This window comes from Sminthopsis crassicaudata, chromosome 1 (genome assembly GCF_048593235.1).
Source record: "Sminthopsis crassicaudata isolate SCR6 chromosome 1, ASM4859323v1, whole genome shotgun sequence".
Classification (NCBI taxonomy): Eukaryota; Metazoa; Chordata; class Mammalia; order Dasyuromorphia; family Dasyuridae; genus Sminthopsis; species Sminthopsis crassicaudata.
In genome coordinates, this window is record NC_133617.1 from 336081401 (window position 1) to 336102355 (window position 20955).

At 31.7% G+C, this 20955-nt stretch overlaps 1 protein-coding gene across 3 annotated transcripts in view; it reads left to right on the forward strand.

The window, feature by feature from the left end:
• SEMA5A (semaphorin 5A) overlaps nucleotides 1-20955 on the forward strand; it is a 623550-nt gene that overhangs the window by 585157 nt on the left and 17438 nt on the right. For all 3 annotated transcript variants that reach the window (XM_074279132.1, XM_074279134.1, XM_074279133.1), the window contains one exon: nucleotides 3565-3783. In XM_074279132.1, the coding sequence (XP_074135233.1) occupies nucleotides 3565-3783 (219 nt within the window). The remainder of the gene's footprint in view (nucleotides 1-3564; nucleotides 3784-20955) is intronic.

Below are 20955 nucleotides of genomic sequence, written 5' to 3' on the forward strand. Positions count from 1 at the left end.
AGAGAAAGTATGTATTTTCTAAATTCTTTTAATAAAAGAATTAAAAATTCTTTTAATTTCGATTAGAAACAAATGCTATAATTATATTTTTGAACTTCTTTTTTTCTTATTTCATTATAAACAAAAGAAAAGAATAAGAAACTAAGGGGTTTTTTTGTTTGTTTGTTTTAATTTGAATAATGCATCTCACAGTCAAATTTAGAGTGTGGTAAAAATGTTTTTTTAAAAACCATGATTGCTATGAAATAAAACAAGCTAAAACAGGATTTATATTAGTGAACACATACTTTGTAACACCAAATTGCTTGCTTTAACTTTTGGCATTTCTCTGTTTTTTTGGAAATTATGGTAAATTCAGACACTACCTTCCAACCTGGCAAAACAAAATCAAACCTCAATTTCTTTCCTGAATTCCTGCTGGGTGTTCTATTGGCACTTCAAATAGCATGCCTTTAATTGGACACATCTGCTTCTCACACAAATTCCCTATATAAATAGATTTTACTAGCATCTTTTGGATCATCACTATGCTCAGTTTCACCCTCCTTCCCAGTCATCTCTCTTTCCTCTTCCTAATTTTTAATCCAGTTAATTGCTTAATCCTAAAGATACCTTAATTCTATAACCACACCCAATTCTTTTCCAAAAGTACCACTTCAGGCCTTTATCACATCTCAGCTAGACTATTGTAACAATCTCCTTGTTCTCCACATCTTACCTTACCAGTTCAGTCTTCCAACAGTTGCCATAACAATCTTCCTTATATTTAGGTCTTCCACTGATTTCCCTACTTTCAATGCATGCTATTTCTCAACTTAAAAACCTCAGTAAGTCTCTGTTGTTTGAGAGGTAAAAACAAGCAAGCAAATAACAGTCTAGTATTTAAGAATCTGAACAACTTAATTCCAACAAGAATAAGTTTTATTAGTAGGAGACAGTGGGACACTGTGGAAAGAGTACTTTCCTTTTGGGGTCAAAAGATCTAAGTTCAAATACTGCCTTTACTACTTCATTACTTGCATGACCCAGATGGATAAAATCTTTTGTGTTTCCAGGATCTCCATGTCCTCATCTCCATCAGGAGGGAGTTGGACTCAATGGCCTCTGATAAACTTTTCCGCTCTAAATCTTTGATTCCATAGTTCTTTCTTGTTCTTTAAGGTTTATATTGTATTTTTTTCATCCCATGAGATAGATAATATAAGTATTTTTATTTGTCCCATTTTTACAGATGATGTAACCCTAGGCTCTTTAAGATTTAACTGATTATCGCATAGTTAATAAATGAAGTTGGAATAGGATTCAAGCTTATTGATACCAAGTCTAATGCTGTGTAAATTACACAATGGTTATCATGATCTCCAAACTAAATTTCCAACCCTATTTCATAATATCTCTCCTTCACACAGATTATATTCCAGTGAAACAGTGACTCTTCCTGAAATGTCAGATGCCACCATTGTCCATCTGAATATTCCTAAAAAGCATCCCTCTTCGTCCTTATCTATAAAGATGATTTACTTTCTTCATAATTTAGCTTTAAATGTCATGCTTACATTATTGAAACTCTGAACCTTTTAGTCCTTCAGGTTTTCTGAGATTTTGCTTGCATTTTTTTTTTAGCTTATTATCTCTTCTTTGTGTCATTCTTAGCTGAGCATATACTATTTTTCCCTCCAGAAGAAATTAATTTTAAGCAAAAGAGTTATCTCATTTTTTTATGTTTGTTCCCCAATGTCTCATATATACTAAGAGCTTTAAAACTTGTCAAATTAAGTTGAAACAACATTTCAGGGGGGGCTACATTAGTTCCAGAGGGACAATACTGATGCTCACACAGTAAGAAATATAATGGCAATCATGGTGATAGTTAGCATTGAAATAACACTTTAAAGTTTCCCCAGCACTTTACAAAGTTCTCATTATATCTTCCCAATAAGCTTACAAAATAGATTCTATTATTATCCCCATTTAATAGATGAGGCCATATAAACGAAGCTGAGACTGAAAGAGGTTAAGCAATTTCCCTAGAACAAAACAACTAATAAGTGTTTAAGTAGGATTTGAATTTCTGTCTTCCTGACTTCATTTCCAAGTATTTCACTTGTCAATCAGGTGTGGTTGAATTGACTGTGGCTAGGGCAGCTAACAGCTAATTATTCATTTTGCATCTCATTAAAAACAGTCAAATGGTAGAGAAGTTCATAGATCACACCATAGATGTGTTAATGGAATTAATAGTATCACTTCATAGAATTAGAATAAATCTTGTAAGTGCTGTATCTATTCCCCTCATTTTGACACCAAAAAAATGGCAGTTCAGAAAAATGATTTACAAAGTTATGTAGGTACTATGTAACAGGACTGAGATTTGAGCCTATGTCTTCTTTCAGGTAATTTATGTGTGTGTGTGAGTATTACTAAAGTTCGTATTTTTTAATTGGTAAATTGATACAAAGGATGAAAACATGAATTTTGCCTTTGTGTCATTTATTCATCAGCATTGATAATTGTATTAATAGTTATTTTATGTTTCATAGCTTTATAATTCTTTACATTATGCTTACTAGTCAAAGATTCATCATTAATCTCTAAGTTCTCTAGCACAATAAATTGTTCATAAACCTGTAATTTAAGTTTGTCAAAAATAATGGCTTTCTAGTTCCATGCAAGGCTTCAGTCTCAGCAGCCACTGATTCCATTGCAGTTAATCCACCAACCTTTCACTAGCATTTAACTCACTTTCAAAAGGTGAATAGGTGAAGGCATGGGTTTAGCAAAAGTCAGAATCATTTCTATTTTTCTTGCTTGATGGCTTTAACAGAAGTATGATATATTCCATTCTGTCTAAGAGCGATTAAATTCCCATGCTGTGTTAGTATGTGCCTACAGGCTATAGGGTTTCTCAGCATCTTTCCAAAAGGAAGAAAGAAAATTATATTTCCTTTTCAATAAAAAAAAAAAAATCATATGAAAAGATCTAAAACTAGTATAAAATCCTCTGTTTTATATAGACATATTTAACAATAATATTTATAGGAAACATTTATAGAGCACTTTAAAATTTGGACAGTACTTTTCTTATATGATCTTATTTGAACCACATAACAATCCTTTGAGGTAGGTACTATTGTTATCCTCAGTTTCATAGATGAGGAAACTTAAGCAAAGATAGGCTAAGTGGCTTCCTTACAATAACACCCCTATTAAATATCTAAGATACTTGAATTTAGGTCTTCTTGAATCTGAAATGCTAAATCCAATAATCTGTCGAGTTCGAACCTTGTTTTGCCACATATGTAAATTATTTGATTTCATTCTTTACAGTAATTGTAGAACATGATCTAAAATTAGGAGATTATCGTGCACGTTTTTTTTTTTTTTTTTAATCCTAAATTATCTTTTATTATTTTGTTTTTGGAATAACCAAAGTGACATCTTGAGTTAGAGGGGGCACTGTAAAGAAAACACATGATATTAGAGGCTTGGGACTTAAGACTGTAAGGTTTTATTTGCTATTAGACTGATACTTAAAATGATCTTTTTCACTTTTTTCACCTAAAGGGCTCTCTGGGGATTTCTTGAGATCGGGAAGGTACTCGGCCCATACCATCAATGGTGCTTGGTCAGCATGGACTCCTTGGTCCCAATGTAGTCGAGACTGCAGCCGAGGCATTCGAAATCGTAAACGGGTCTGTAACAATCCTGAACCCAAATATGGAGGACTTCCTTGTCTTGGTCCATCACTGGAATACCAAGAATGTAACATCTTGCCTTGCCCAGGTAAGTGTGAATAATATAAGGAAAGATTGGAGACTAAAGGAATTTTAAAGTATTCTTGTATAAAGTTAGGCTGTATTTACATAATATATTTGTGCTTGACATTTGTATGGTGTGAATGTGTATATGCTTTTGTACACATCAACTTGGTCATTATGGTTAAAGGAACATGTCACCTTCCTTGAAGTGATTCTTTTTTTGTTTTTTATTTTTCATTGCATATTTGTATCTACTAAAAACATCTGTTGTTCAGCTTTTAAATGCTTGTTTTTCTCTCTTTTAAGTACTAGAACTAACTTGTAAAAACTCCCATGAGATATTTTGAATACATTTGGTTAGGAGTTTTTAACTATCCTCTATGAACTTATACAAACACAATTACCTCTAAAGATGTAGATAAATAATTATATTTTGATTTAAAAGAACTTTCATAGTCACACCAAAAATGGGGTAAAATGGAATATTTATGTCAAAAATTAATAAGATAGCACAGAATTATCTTTTTATTCAAACATACATTTGCTAAAGTTGAAAATACCTCCTAGGAGTTCATAAACTGGAGTCATTGAACTTGTTTTGTTTTTGTTTTTTTTAATATTTTAATAATCGTATTTCAATGTGATTTTTTTTCCTTGTTAATTATGTTTTATCTTATGCATTTAGCAACATTATTCTGAGAAGGGTCCATCCATAAACATAATCAGACTGAGAGGCCTAGAATAAAAAAAAAAAAGATTAAGAAGTACAGGATTAGGTGAATTCAGATAATGTATCTGTAGGGATAATTCTCTATAATGATTTGGCAATATCTTGAAAAGAATACTAGTCTAGTAGTCAGGGAATCAACTTCTAAACTATTTACTAATTGTGTGATTTTATCACTTAAATTGCCAATGAGTGAATTGGACTAGACAACTTCTAAAGTCCTTTCTGCATATTCATACATGCTTTGATAGTTGAAGTATTTGTGCTCCCCAGTTCTCAGCAGCTTTCTCTTTTTTATCACTGGAATCATTTCTACTTACTACAATTAAATGCTTAGCAAAGATTTTATACATCTCCTAACAGAGTTAGGTTTCCTTGGAACATATAGGAAAGGGGAAAAAAAGTCATTGTCTTATATTATGCATTATAATAGGAAAAGAAGAATCAGGAACAGTGACTTGATCACCAAATTCACAAGCATTTTTAAGGAAAATTGTGGATAGCACTGCCAATCTACTGTTTAAAAACAGAAATGATGAAGTATAATACACATAAGCCCTTTGTAGTTAGAGTACTTACCATGATTTTTTTAGTAACAATGTAGATCCAAGAAATGCTTTACTGAAATTCCATAATAATACCTTCTCACCTTTTGTATTAAACTTTGTGAGTATTACCCTTTGAATGAAAGTATCATATTGCCATATTTTGCTACTAAATGAAATATTAAGATTGGCTTGTTAAAAAGTCACAGAGCTTGGTCAAAGAAAAGCAATTAAAAAGTGGAACTTAAAAAGGAAAGTCACTTCTTATATGTATGATCCTGGATAATTCATCCAAACTCCATGACTTTTGGTATCTTCATGTGTAAAATGAGGGAGTTGGACTTCAAGGCCTCTGGTTCCTTCCAGCTCCAACTTCATGATCTTATGCACTATTATTTTGATACCTCTGTCCTCCCCCATTATTGTTCCCCCCCCCTTATAGAAAATGGCTTCATTTACAAAGATGGATTGATTGCTTTATTAGTTCAAATTTAACCTGAAGTAATTTCTTAAGGCTTATGATGACATTGTTGGGAAATTCCATTTACCAATGCAAACTGGAAAACATTCTACAGCTAATAGTCTTAGATAGGTGGCTTAAACTTTGAGAGGATAAGTGATGTTCCCAGGATTGTCCCACAGCTATGGTGATGGAAGTGGAAATGGAGCCCAAATCTCCTTGATTCTCAATCTAGTTTTCTAGCCATTTTGCTAGGTTTCCAAATGGCTTTAATCACATGTATTAAAAACACTTTGGGACATAGGAAAATTTGCTCTCTTTTTCTCTATCTTTTCTCTTTCTCTCTCCTCCTCTTCTTCTGCTTTTTCTTCCTCTTCCTTTCACTTCCTTCTTCCCTCCCTCCCTCCCTTCCCTTCCCTTCCCTTCCCCCTTCCCTTCCCCCTTCCCTTCCCTTCCCCCTTCCCTACCCTTCCCCTTTCCCTTCCCTTCTCCTTTCCTTTCCTTTCCCTTCCCTTCCCTTCCCTGTCAGGTTACTTGCCAAAGAAGTGAGGTATTAGTAGATTCTTTAAATGGAGATAAATAATCTTGGGCAGTTGACATTATAACTTAGCCTTCTATTTAGATACAGTAAATTGTAGGATCCTGATGATGTCAATGCAAGGAATTTGACAAGGAATTAGACAAGGAATTCATTCTGGGACCAATTGCAAAAAAAGGCCTACTTAGGTTAACAAAAGGCCTAATTAAGAAATATATATATATAAATGGTTTTGATAGATATATGTGATATATGTACATATATACAAAATATGTATAATCTATATATCTTTTATATATATATATATATGTATATATATATATATATATATATATATATACATATATATGTATATATCTATCTTTCTATCTATCTATCCATCCATCCATCTATCTACATGATGGGGTGAATAAGACCCCAACAAAAGTTCCCTAAGTCCTTGGTAGCTTCCTGAGCCATAAGGAGGGGCATTAACAGAAATGGGCCTGAAATGATGAAAACAATCTGGAAGACAATATAAAAGTCAAGCTATTCCCAGAGACAAGCTGGGAGGAGAACCCATAGGATTATAAGTGGATCTTTTGATCTTAATTAGGCCTTTTGTTAACCTAAGTAGGCCTTTTTTTGCAATTGGTCCCAGAATGAATTCCTTGTCTAATTCCTTGTCAAATTCCTTGCATTGACATCATCAGGATCCTACAATTTACTGTATCTAAATAGAAGGCTAAGTTATACATTTATGTATATACCTTTGCAACTGCATTAATATATATAGGCTGACTAAAAACTAGACATCCAGGAAAACACTGATCAAACTAAGATGATTAGAATGACAATACCTTTAATAGATCAATATCATCCAGAATAAGAAAGGATTTGAGAGTGGATAAAAGAAGATATAATTAGATTTCCATTGCAAGTCACAAATCATCCTTGGCTGTTTATTGTGTGCATTTGGCCCATAATAAAAATAAAAGAGGATGCAAGAATCTTATTAGAAAATGGTCCACAACTCAATTTCTGAAGGATACCTACAAAGGCACTAAGAGAACTGGTAGTTCTGAGAAAATTACCCTCTTGGTAGTTATCTTAGATTAGATTGGCAGTGAAATATTCTCAGTGATACTTGAGCAGATTATAACTATCCTGAGGAATCAGGGCTGATGCAGAAAGTAGGAGCTTGGGAACTTGCCTAGAAGCAATAAGGAGTGGAGTAGGAGAACTTTAGATTATAATGGATAAAGGGTAGACACAATTGTTTTTACTTGCTTTTTTAGGGAGGATGAAACATGTCATCTTCCCATCCCATCCCAGTTTGTAGATTATTGTATCATATAATATTGATTCTCATTAAAATATAAAGATGTTTATTTCCTACCATGTTTAAAGAGAAATTCACCCTCCACCCTCAAATATCAATGTTCATGTGCTTAAGGTATATTCTTATTGAAGAATATTCTTAAAGTGCTTGTCAGTTTTAAGGGAGATGATATGATAACTACCAATGTGACTGGAGAGATCTATAACAAGCTACGAACAAGAAAGCATTTCACAAACATTGGGAGATAATTATAGAGCCAGAGCCACTTTACCTGTCTTCATGTGTGCTAATCAGTAAATCAGTCATTCCCTTAAGGTCATACTGATCTGGGTATTGTCACTGAAAAATGATACAGGTTCCATTCAATCTGTCACTAAACAACAAGACAAACCAAAAAGTGTATTTAGGGGAGAAAATTATTCCTACTTTTTATAATACTGTTTTAAGAAGCATATTCCATTTTCAATAAAATAAAACAAATCTAAAGGAATACTAGGAGAGAAGAAAAGAGATTGCATTTAAGACGTAGTATATTGAAAATAATATTTCTCATGTAACAAATCATTTGATTTGTCTTTTAAAGTTCTTAATTGTTTTATTACCAGGGATAGAGATCCCCACCCCTCATTCCATACTAAGCCAGTTGAAACCTTATGTCACAAACTCAGAACTTTAAGGAATACAAAGTGTATTAAGATGCATTGTTTAACCCTCCCAATCCTTTGGGTGCAGTCATTCAAATCAGAAATGGATAAGCAGTTCTATTTATTCTTTAGTGACAGGAATAGGAAGAGAAGGCCATAGTTTTTATTAGAATTAAATTTGCATCAGATTTATTACAGAATAGAATAGTTATTCCCATGTAGCCCTTTTCTAGGAGATGTAAAGAAATTTTACACTTTATTATTAGTTTATTATTATTATTATCATTTGTGAGGTAACCCGGGTTCAAATCCTGATTCTCTCGTTAGCAATCTGTGGACCATTTGGTCAATCATTCATTTTGTTTAGGCTTAAGATGATTGTTTAAAAAAATAATAATAATAAGAGAGCTGATTTTCAGTAACTGATGGCCCCAAAGGAATTTTTAAATTCTAAAAGTATATGACATCCTCCATTTTACAGGCTCTACTAAAAGAAAATTAAATGACTTTAATATTTTCTATTTATTCTCAGTAATTTTAAAGTAAAATATTTTAAACAATTTTGATGCAAATCTCAATTATTCCATTTCATTAAGTAATTGAATTGAGACATAATCTACTGCTTCAGGCTGGAGGTTTTTGACAAGGATATGTGATATATCCCAAAAGTTTATATTATACTATAATAAAATTTTTCTCAGAATATGAAAATAATCCAAGTTCTTAAGACTCTTTGGAAAATGAAAAATTTTAATCAGTGAGACTGTATACCTCACTATGAAGGAGGTAAACATTTGTTAAGTATGCATATTTTAGAAAACTAATGTTAGTAAAGAATCTTATGTGATCCATAAATGTTCTATTAGTATTCTTGAACATTCTTAGAAAGGATGGATGGGAGATCAACATATGATATTCTCAACTTTTTAGGATCTTGGAAATTATGATTAAGATATTTCAGTTAAGCATTCAGAGTACTAGAAATAAGAGGTAAATGATTTGTGTGTGTATGTGTATGCGTGTATGTGTGTTTGCATATATGTTTAGAAATTTTCAAAGCTGAAGTATAATGGTATAATATAAAGTTAGTAATCCCATTGTCATGTTCTGACATACATGAGTATCCAACAGTAAACAACATATTAATATGATATACACACACACAAACACACACACATACTTTTGATTCTGATGAATCAGGGAAGGTAATTACATGATTCTCAAATATATTAACTTGATTGTGATCATTATTCAGAAATTTATTTCTATATTTACATTCCCCTGATATGCCTATCATTTGAAATTTATCTTTTTCAATCTGAATTCAGCATCTTCTCTCAAACATTTGCCCTTTCTGATTTCCCTATTTCTATGTCTGTGCTCACTCTTATGTTCCCTCAAGCTCAAAAACATAATGTAATCATCTGCAGATCTCAACTCACATTCCTGTCATTTTAATTTTTATATTGTCAGTTGCAAGCATAGTGTTCTGTATATAAGCAATTAATGTTACTTTAATTGAATTGAATTTAGCTTCTAGATATTCCTTCCTACTTTTTATTTCCCTCTGGCACTACTCTAGATCAGAATTTATTACTTCTAATCTAGATTATTACAATAGTTTTATAAAATGTTTCTATGATTATTCATGTTAATCTATCCTATATAGCTATCACTTGCAGATAAAGCTTAATCAAGCACTATCCTTATACTATTACTGCCCTGCTCAAAACATTCAATGACTATCAATTTTCTATAAAGTAGGAGCTGTTTAGTTTGGTATTCATAGGACCATAGACAGAGAGCAGAGAGGTGTCTCAGAAGTCATCTGTTCCATCTTCTTCATTTTACACATGAGGAAACTAAGATATAGAGGTTAAGTGACTTGACCAGTAAGCATTAGAAGGAAGATTTAGAACTGGATTCTGGGACTTCATAATTTAGTGTTATCCCATTAGTCTTTCACTTTGCACCAAGTTACCTATCCAGGATCTCTATGATCATAATCCAACCAAGCTTTCCAAACTCATTTTCCCCTTTTTTCCTCTATTTCTGCTTCTCTTTTTTCTTTTCTTTCTTATAATTTTGTTTTGGCTATTAGCAGGATATTTTAAAAAACAAATTTTAAAAATCCAGCTTCTTCCTGATATATTTCTCTTTTCTTCTTGTTAGTTTGTCATTCCTCCAATAGAATAATTGTTTCATTTTGCCTCTTGTGCCATCTGCTACAGCCAGGAACAGGAAAGAACAAAAATTGGCCTTTTCTATAAATCACAGACAAAGTGTGTGTGTGTGTGTGTGTGTGTGTGTGTGTGTGTGTGTGTGTGTCCTGAATGAAAAGAGAACTAGTAGGGTGAGAGAAGTGGCAACAAAGATGAAAAAGGCATCATAAGAATCAATGGCCTCTCCCCAATCATCACAGAGGGAATTTTCATTATCACTATTAAAAAATTTCATTTTCTCCTCCAGTTTGGATTCTATTGATAGTGCCTAATTATCTCAAAGACACTTCATTGAAAATGACAGAAATAAATGAGGGAACTCAAGTGATATTTTTATAATTGATGTAGATACCACATAATTGTGAAAAGGGATATCCATAGCCTTAATATCTTAAAGGGATTTTTTTCCCCATTTTTCTTTTTTTAAATACTCAATAAATTCTAGAAAATATTGGAGAATTGTTACTAATTTTTCAGTAACAAACATCCATCTGCAATCTTATATCTACAAAGAGATCAATGGCATAAATATTTAATTCTTTGTCCGCCTTTAAAAATTTTTCAAAATACATGACAAAATATGAATTTCACTGAGAGGATTTGAAAGCTCTCCAAAGGTCTGGTAGCTTTATTTCTCTAGGGTAGTCTTGTGACGTTTACAACCTTGTCCTCTCTGTCCTAATAGTTTACCATCTTTTTCTTCCCCTATTCCCAAATTTAGCTCATTGGCACAGTATGTTTTCCAAAAACGACAATTGGTTATAACTGATTAATGTACTTAGGTTCATATAATGCAGAACCTCTAAAAGAGATGAGATGATGTATAGTCCTCATAAATGAGGTTATTTTATACTCATCTTGCCCCATACAGTTCCTATAACAATGACAACAATAACAGTAATAACAATGAATAATTTCCAAATTATTCCTCTTGTGGGGGAGTGATGAAGAAAGAATGGAAAATGGAAAATAAGGGAGTGTATCCGGGATGATATACAATGAAAACAATACATATCTCAATACTGTGACAGTAGCTAAGATGGCCTAGCAAGAAACCTGAGAAGCTGGCAAGTTGGGCTGTTTAATTTAGCTAACCTATTAATTAGGTTCACACCATTGCCAATGTGCAGAGACTGCCCCTAAGATTCTAACAAATACTTGGATGTCCTGGTTTGAAGTATTGTGATAATTGGCTTGACATGAAGAAAAGAAGAACAAATGGTACTTCTTCAAGTTCTATTACCACAAGAAGACAAGACACACTAAAAATAAAATAGGAAAAAACTATAAATCTATGTAAAATAAAAAGAAGACATCAGTATTTTAGTCATATGTCAATGATATAACAAAATTGGAAATATCATATTAGTTATTAACAAGGATTCATATCATTTTTATAGCACCATCAGTTTTAAGTCATGCAGTTAACATTGCTATCTAATACAACAAAATAATTTTTAACAAATTATACCAAAGTCTAGACCAGTTGTCCTCAAACTTTCTAAATAGGGGCCAGTTCCCTGTCCCTCAGACTGTTGGAGGGCCCAACCATAGTAAAAACAAAAGCTCACACTCTGTCTCCACCCCTCAGCCCATTTGCCATAACCTGGCAGGCTGCATAAACGTCCTCAGAGGCCGCATCTGGCCCGTGGGTAATAGTTTGAGAACAGTTGGTCTAGATTAAGTCAAATGAAAGGTAAACTTATAGAGCTATTAAAATCCAAGGAAGAAAAGATTGAAACCTCTGAGGTTATTAAAAATCTTCATTTAATTCAGATTCCAGAATTATATGTAATAACAAAATAAATGGTAAAAATAGCACTAATAGCTCAAATTATTTAAAAATGAAGATGAGTCTCTTAGAATTATATTCTAAAATGCTCCCATTTGAGTATGATGACATGGATCAAACTAATATCCAATTTTATTAAAACAGCATTTCAAAAAAGTTATCTTCAATAACTTATAAATGAATGCATTCTCCCATAATATTTGGCATAAAGTTAAAAACATTTTAGAACCTAATGAAAGTTAACTATAGTAATATGAAAAAATGCTATGTGTCACTAATGATTCAAAAGAGGTAAATTAAAACAACCCTGAGGTAGGTACCATTTCTGGCAAAACAAATGCCAGAAAGTATGAGGGGAAAATAGATACTAGTGAATTGCTGATGAAGTAGGTCCAATGAACTGGTCCAACTATTCTGTAGAACAAGTGAGAGCTATGCCCCAAAGAATCACACCTTATAAAACTGTGTATAGCCTTTGACCCAATGATACCACTACTAAGTCTGCATTTTAAAGAGATCAAAGAAAAAGGAAAAGTACCTATACATACAAAAAATATTTATAGCAGCTCTTTTTATAGTGACAAATAATTGGAAATTGAGAGTATACTCATCAGTTATGAAATGGCTAAATAAGTGTAGTGTATGATTATAGTACTAGTATGCTATCAGAAATGATGAGGGGGATGACTTCAGAAAAATATGGCAAAAAATATATGAAACAATGCAAAGGGAAGTGTAAACAATGAAGAGATCATTGGGCTAAATAATAATGACATTATAATGATAATCAGCTATGAAAGACTTGACTCTGATCAATATGATAATCTAAGATCATTCCAAAGAATTTCTGAAGAAAAAAATGCTATATACCTCCAGAGGGAGATTGATGAATTCTGAGTCCAAATTTAAGTATAGTTTTCTCATGTTCTTGCATTTAAAAATATGGCTAATAAGGAACTATGTCTTGCATGATTTTCTATGTGTAATAATCATCATACTACTTATATTCTCAGTGGATATGGAAAGTTTTGGCAGAGAGGGAGAGAATTCGAAACTCAAACTTTATAAAGAAAACAAAGTTAAAAAATAACATTTCATTATCTTGCTCACAAGAATGAGAATCAAGATAATAAAGTTCTCCACAGATGTATTATAGTTCCTAGAAAAAAAAATTCAAAATCTGTATATAGCCCTAAGGAGAAGTATTAAATACACTGCCATGACAGCAGCAACTTGAGAAAACTATAGAAGATCTGTAAAAAAGACTGTAGTCTGCATCAATATAGAGCTGCTACATGCAATGGAAAGTTATAATAAATTCTCATATACAAATACAATCCTCAAAATATTGTTAAAAATTCAATACATACTAGAACAAGATCATTGTTATGAAGAGAAATATTGCCTACACAAATTTAAGATGAGTTTTCATAATAGATATTACCTTTCTGGGTATTCAGAATCCAAACAGCATGTTAGGATAACATCTCAAAGTATAAAGACCCAGCAACAGACATAAAAACCATGTGTGAAATATGCATGAAATACATAAGCTATCTGTGTTGTGCTGCCTATTACTGGAGTTGTCTTAGAGATGCTTTCAGTGAGTCTTTAGAAAATGAATGTATACCCTAATATTTTATTCCATTAGAAAAAGCATATATTTTCTACACCTGTGCAATAGTCTACAGAACATTAAGTATAAAAGAATGATAGAACTTTATCTTTGAATTATTTCCATGTGAATGTCTTTGAATGAGAATAGAATGATTTTAATAATAATAGTCAAAATCATATTCATAATAATTATGTATATTTACTCTTTACTTGCATGATACATATTGATAAATAGCTTAACTGATTAAGGATGACTCATCAGATATTTTTGGACCTTGATTCTAAATTACTCTCATAAACCATAATAATATTTGCCTCAAAGTTTTAATAAACTATTTTTTTACATAATAAGAACTTTCCCATGTGACAATCATCAGAATAATATTTCTACACATACAATCAGATTTCATAAAAATTAAGATATATCAGTCTTTCTTCATAGACCTGTTTCCTCACTACAAGGCTGATTCAGCCTTTAGTATTCGATTTGTACACAACAAAGGAAGAGAAAACAGATGGTTCTCTGTTGCTAAGAAACATTCAAAAAAGATGAAAGCCACCACAGAATTTTTTTTTTACTTATTCACTCTAAAACCTAATGCACCAAGCATAAACTCCTTTGATCAAATTTAACTGTAATTATCTTTCATTGTTGTGAAGAACAGTTCTAGGAGAAAAAAATTATATGTTGGATAGGCTATATGTAGAAGATGAACTTTCAGGATTTTCATCAAGATTTGGGGAGGGGAGCAAAACTAGGTATTAACTCAACAAGTATCTACAGAGTGTCAATCTATATGCAAAATAACATACTTTTGAAATTATACATTTTAAATTTCTTGGATATTTATGTGTTTATCTAGAGATGGTAGTTTGATAAACATTGTAGAAAGAGAAAAATGGTCCTAACTGAAAACAGTATATTGCCAATATAAGAAAAGTCAAAGATAAAATCATTTCACTAGAGAACTTTATAGTCTAGTTGGAGAGCTGAGACTTTCATGGAAGAAAGTAATGGAGGACACTGTTGGACTACTCTAATTAAAAGCCAAATTATATAATATGTCATTATGGCAGCTAAATAATTCTGAGTTCTGCAAGATGATGCCTCTGGGTTGTAAGGTTCTTCAAGTCTAGGCAAGCTAAAAAGACTTTTAGTATAAGCTCTGGGATGGACTGGTTATAGCTTATCCTATCGTGATTGGTATTTATTAAGTTCTTTAAAAAATTCTTGTTGTTTGATTGTTTGACTGATTGCATGTCTGTTGCTCCAGGTAGCCTACTTAGGTTCTTAGACTTATTTCCTGGTTAATCATAGGGTGACTAACTTTTTGGTCACAGGAACTCTCAAACTATCTAATAAAACATATAGGATTTAAGACTTGCATAGATGAAGTGAGTAACAATTTTCATATTACTAAAATGTTGAAGAAGTAATTTCTTACTAGCTAATAGCTATTTTAATAGCTAGCTAAAAGGGAATTGATAGCTTCTCTCAACCTCAAGTAACTACCTAAAACTTATCTGTTGAAGAACAGATAAAAAAGACAGAGAGAGAGGGAAGGAGGGAGAGAAGAAAAGAGAGAGAGAGAAAGGGGGAGGGAAGAAGCAGGGAGAGAGAAAAAACATACTTTTGACAATTTCTATAGCAACAAAATCTCAAAACAGCAGAGAATTCTGCTTTATCAAGGGGAGACTAGCAAATAGGAGATAAAAAACAACGAAATTCCAGACTTCAGGGATCCTACAAGAAATGCAAAAGACTAAGAAAAATCTTTTTGTTGCTGTTTTGCTTTGCTTTATTTATATCAAGCAAGATAAAAAGAGACAACACCACAGCATTTTTTTCATTCTAATGAAAGAAACAATTTCCTACAAATTTAGCTTTGAGGATATATAAGTTGAAAGAGGAAATACTCAAAATGACATATAGTATTTCTTCTGACCCTAGCAAATTGAAAAGTTGTAGCAACTTAGTTTCTGACTCTGACTTTATCATGGCTGAAGATGTACACATAGACTTCAAGGACTGCCTTACATTTATTGAAGTACATTCATTCTGGCTTCAAAATTCTTCTATTTCCCCTATGTGCCTGTAACACAATGTTGTGTATAATTTCTAGTAAATATATCTAAGTATATATGGAGGAAAAGTTTTAAACAAAGTCTAAACATGATAGAGACTGGTCTAAATAGTTACAATATCTCAGGAAAGAATGCATATGTCAGATACTGATTCTTTTTTTTTTTAATGAGAATGATGATGATGAGAATACATCTATGCTAGAACCAAGTATTTAATAAATTATTGTTGAATGAATTCATAAATTAACCAAACTTTTAGCCAAAATTGTCAGTGGTTTAAAGAGATAAGCTCTTTGTTTAGCTCATTCACAAATGTCAAACATTTCATTCTCTATTGATAACAGAAAACTTTAGGTGTAACTGCATATGTATGTCATGCACATATATAAGCAATATTTTCAAACTGTTTATAAAATACAGTTTTTCAAGGAACTCATAAATAAAACCACTAGAAAATAGATGATGATAAAAGTCTTACTTAATAGATTCCTACCTTGGATTGAATTCTTCCTTTGTTATTTTATTATCAGTGATTTCATTGGTGGCAATGTCCCTTCTGGCATTGCAAATCACAGAATTTTAATGCCTTCTCTTGAACTTCATCTTCCTCCCACCTTTCCCCCTCCAAAAAAAATTCCATAAAGTCTTGAAACTTCAATTCTATTTTAGAGGAGAGAAAAGAGAAAAGAAAGGCAAAGAAAAGGGTAATATAGAGATTTTTTAATGTTCTATAGTTTATCTCACACTTGCTATAATAATATAACCAATCTTTATTACTTATTTCATTATAAAAAAAAACCTCATCAAAGCTTCTTAACCTACTTATTGTATGCAAATTTCATGTAACATGGTGTATTTCTTATTAATAACTAAGAAATTACTGTGAAAATTGTGCTTTACTAATGTTGACCAGTAAATGAATTCCATGATTTGAAAATCACCTTACAGAATGATGCTACTTTTCCCTTTATTTTTTGTCCTTTTATATTTTTTCTTACCATTTTTAAAACCATTTACTCATTAATGAGAAAAGGTAGTCAATTTTTAAGATAAAAATATTAAAAAAGAAAAATCATTATAAAAATTTTAAAAATAATTATTTGTAGGTCATTGATATTTTAAAAAGCAAATGATGGCATAATAAAATAGTAAGATAACAACCAAACAACAAAATTCTTCTATTTATTTCACCCTTTCTAAAATTGAGCTAGCTTTTGTTGCTATTATTATATTAATTCACATATTATTATTATTATGTTGTTTTTGTTATTCTTTTTTCTGATTATTTTTGTCCTTTATTATGTCTTGCTAATCTTTGTCTTAGATTTTTTCCTGTCTTATAATTCTTTCTATTTATCATTTTTTGTGATATTATTACATTACAATCCTATATCATTTTATTTAGCCATTCCCCAAGAATTGGACTGTTAGTTTATTGTCAATTTATTACTATTAGCTAATTTATATAACTAGATAGAGGCATAGTACATTGAGATATAAATAATGAGTCAAAGAGAATTGGACTAATGACCCTGCTAAAAGAACAAGAGAGAGAATATAATCGCAAAGCAAAATTGTATATGTATGTATATAAACAAGGTATTCTTATACTTACATCTTTTTTGCTTTTTTTGATATTTCTTCATGTTTTATTTTTATTTATCTCACACCTCACCAAGATTGTTTTTATCCATTTGTCATTAAAGCAACCCTGCTTAAGTTGGAATGTCCAATAACCATTCCAAAACTTTTATTGCTTTGAATTTCCCTTGTGATGATTTATAGGATTTAATCATAGCAACATTCTCTCATGTCTTCTTATGCTACTGCTTAGAATGTAAAAATAAAGGGGTAAGAGAAAAAAGTTATTCCTTGACATTCAGTTTTATAATTATTAGTTTTGTTTAATTAACATATTTCAGTTCAATTAAACATATATTTATTTCATGCCTAGCACCTAGCAGACTATCTTTAATAATGCTTGATATATTTATTGTATTAGATTGAATATTTTGTGCAAGACACTGGGATAAAATATGAGGGGGGGAGCAGAAATTCCCTTCAAAGGGCTCAGAGTTAAATTTGGGAGCTTGAATAATCTCTGTTACTTTCCCTCTATTAATCAATACAATCCCACAATACCATGTAGACATCTTGTTATTTTCTACTCCTTCATTTAGTTCCATTGTCAATAAACTGAAAACATTCTATTATGAAATTGTTTCTAGATGCTTATGATTTTGCTTTATAGAATCAGTGATCAGTAGCTGAGTGAACTTTTGTACTGTTAATCTTTAGCTATATTAAGAAAAATAAAGTTCAGCCTGTTTTATAAGACTGTTTTAGTAACTTCAGATTTATGTTTTTATGTACAAATAGCAAGGACCACAAAAAAACCAAAAAACTTATATATACACTATTAGAACTTTAAAAACTGTTTGGCTTCATTTGATCCTTAAATTCACACACATAATAATGTCTATATTATCTAGCATTCAAACAATGGTATTAGTCAGTCCCTCTAGAAGTTTCTTTCCTCATGACACCCTCATCTCTATAAAGACTGGTCCTAAAAATTCATTAAAATGAATACATAAGCAGACCTCATCCTGTACATTTCTAGTTTTTGTCATGTCATATAAGCATTATCACATAACGTCATGTTATATTATATGTCATATCATCTTTGTAAGATCCTCCTATTGCACACACATATGTTCATACATACATACATATGCTTATAGACAATTACTTTATTTTTTTTTTCCTTTTTTAGCCCAACTAACTTAGTTGTTGCTTAGTTCAAACAAGATTCATAAGCTATGGTTTTAAGTCCCTTCACAATTCTTTTTCCCCTAATCTGGATTCCTCTGTGGTTCTCATGATCCTTCCTAAAATGGGCACATAGATTTTATTATATTATTCTGTCCACAATATGTTTTGTCACTAAAATTTGATTTAGTACTTATGAGGTACTGTTATTTTCTAAAATTTCTGGCAAAGATCTTTTTTTTTTTTTGAGGAAGAAGAAATTATTTTCATAAAATTTATTATCTCAACTGCTTATCAGTAATTTGACTTTAGAAGTTTTCTTGATTCTCTCAGTCTATCTCTAGAGATAGATAGATATTTAAGAGAAAAAGAGAGTGATACATACATACAGATACATAGAAATATAGATATAAACATATAGCCCTATCTCTATTTAAATATGTGTTTATATAGATGTACACAGATAGCTACATAAATAAATATATCCTATGTATGCAGGTATACTATTTTCATTTTCTTTTATTGTTAGTGGTTTTGTGCACTTTTTAAAGATAGTTGTTTATATCATGTAATTTGTTCTTTTTTAAATAATTGCTTTTTATTTTCAAAACATATGCATAGATAGTTTTCAACATTCACTCTTGCAAAATTTTATGTTCCAATTTTTTTCTCCCTCCTTTATCCCACTTCTTCCCCTAGATAACAAGTAATCTAATATATGTTAAACACAATTCTTTTATACAAATTTCCACAATTATCATGCTGCACAAGAAAAATCAGATCCAAAAGAAAAAAAAAAGAAGAAAGAAAAAAAGGCAATCAAATAACAACCAAAAAAGTGAAAATACTATGTTGTGGTCCATATTCAGTCCCCACAGTCCTGTCTCTGGGTGCAGATGGCTCTCTCTATCACAAGATCATTGGAGCTGGCCTGATTACCTCACTGTGGAAAGGAGCCACGTTTATTAGTATTGATCATCATAATCTTGTTGCTGTGTACAATATTTTCTTGATTCTACTCACTTCACTTAGTATCAATTCATGCAAGTCTCTCCAGGCCTCTTGAAATCATCCTGCTGGATATATAAAATTTCCCCTAAGAACTGCTTTGGCTATTTCCCATAAATTTTGGTATGCTGTCTAGTTATTGCCATTCTCAGGTAAAATTATCAGTTGTTTCTATGATTTGTTGTTTTGCTCAATCATTATTTAGGATTAGATTATCTAGTTTCCAATTAATTTTTGTTCTATTTTCCCCTGGCCCTTTATTACATGTAATTTTTACTAAATCATGATCTGAAAAGAATGAATTTACTGTTTCTACCTTTCAGCATTTGATTTTGAGTTTTTTATGTCCTAATACATGGTCAATTTTTGTGTAGGTTCCATGTACCACCAAAAAATAAAGTATGTTCCTATCTGTCCCCATTCAGTTTTATCCAAAGGTCTATCATACCTAGCTTTTCTAAAATTCTATTTACCTCCTTAACTTCTTTCTTGTTTATTTTGTGGTTCGATTTATCTAGATCTGATAGAGTGAGACTGAGATCCCCCACTAACATAGCTTTGCTGTCTATTTCCTCTTGTAGCTCTCTTAACTTCTCTTCTTGGAATTTAGATACTATACCACTTGGTGTGTATGTTTAATATCAATATTACTTCATTATCTAAGGTAGACTTTAGCAAAACTATAGGTTCATTTCTTATCTCTTTTAATTATATTTCATTTTGCTTTTGCTTGATCTGAATTCAGGATTGCTACCCCTGCTTTCTTTTTCTTCAGCTGAAGTATAGAATCTGCTCTAGCCTTTTGCCTTTATTCTGTATGAACCATATTTATATTGTTAAATATTGTTTCTTATAAACAAAATATTGTAGGATTCTAGCTTTTAATTTAATCTTTTATCCATTTCATTTTATGGGAGAGTTCATCCCATTCACATTCAACAGTTAAAATGACTAACTCTGTATTTCCTGACATCTTATTTTCTCCCTTTTCTTCTAACTTTCTTTTAAGATCTTTTTAAAATTCTTCCAATATAGACTTTTAAGTTGGAGAGCAACTCATATCACCCTTTCAGGCTTCATCTGGAGGTATTTTCCCTTTCATGTTACAGGGTTTGATGTCTGTACTTCTCTCTCAATAAAGGCTATTTAAAGTCAGAGTTCTTGTTGGGTTTTTTGTTCATTTTCAAGGTTGAGGTCTGTTCTTAGGGAGGGGAGATTGCCCCAAGCTTCCTCTACAAGCAATAGCTCCTTCATATGCCCTGGAACCAGTGCTACTGACCTCCTTTTCATGATGGATGGCTGTTGCCAAGACTAGTTTGTTATGCCGGGGCTCACTATTTGCCTTTTGTGCTTATCTTGGAGATCTCACAGCTAAACTGTTTATCTACTGGCAGAGTAGCCAACACTGCTCTATTTTGGCTAAGAGCCTCCCACTAGCTACCCTGGGTCCTTTTGGCCCTGGGCTT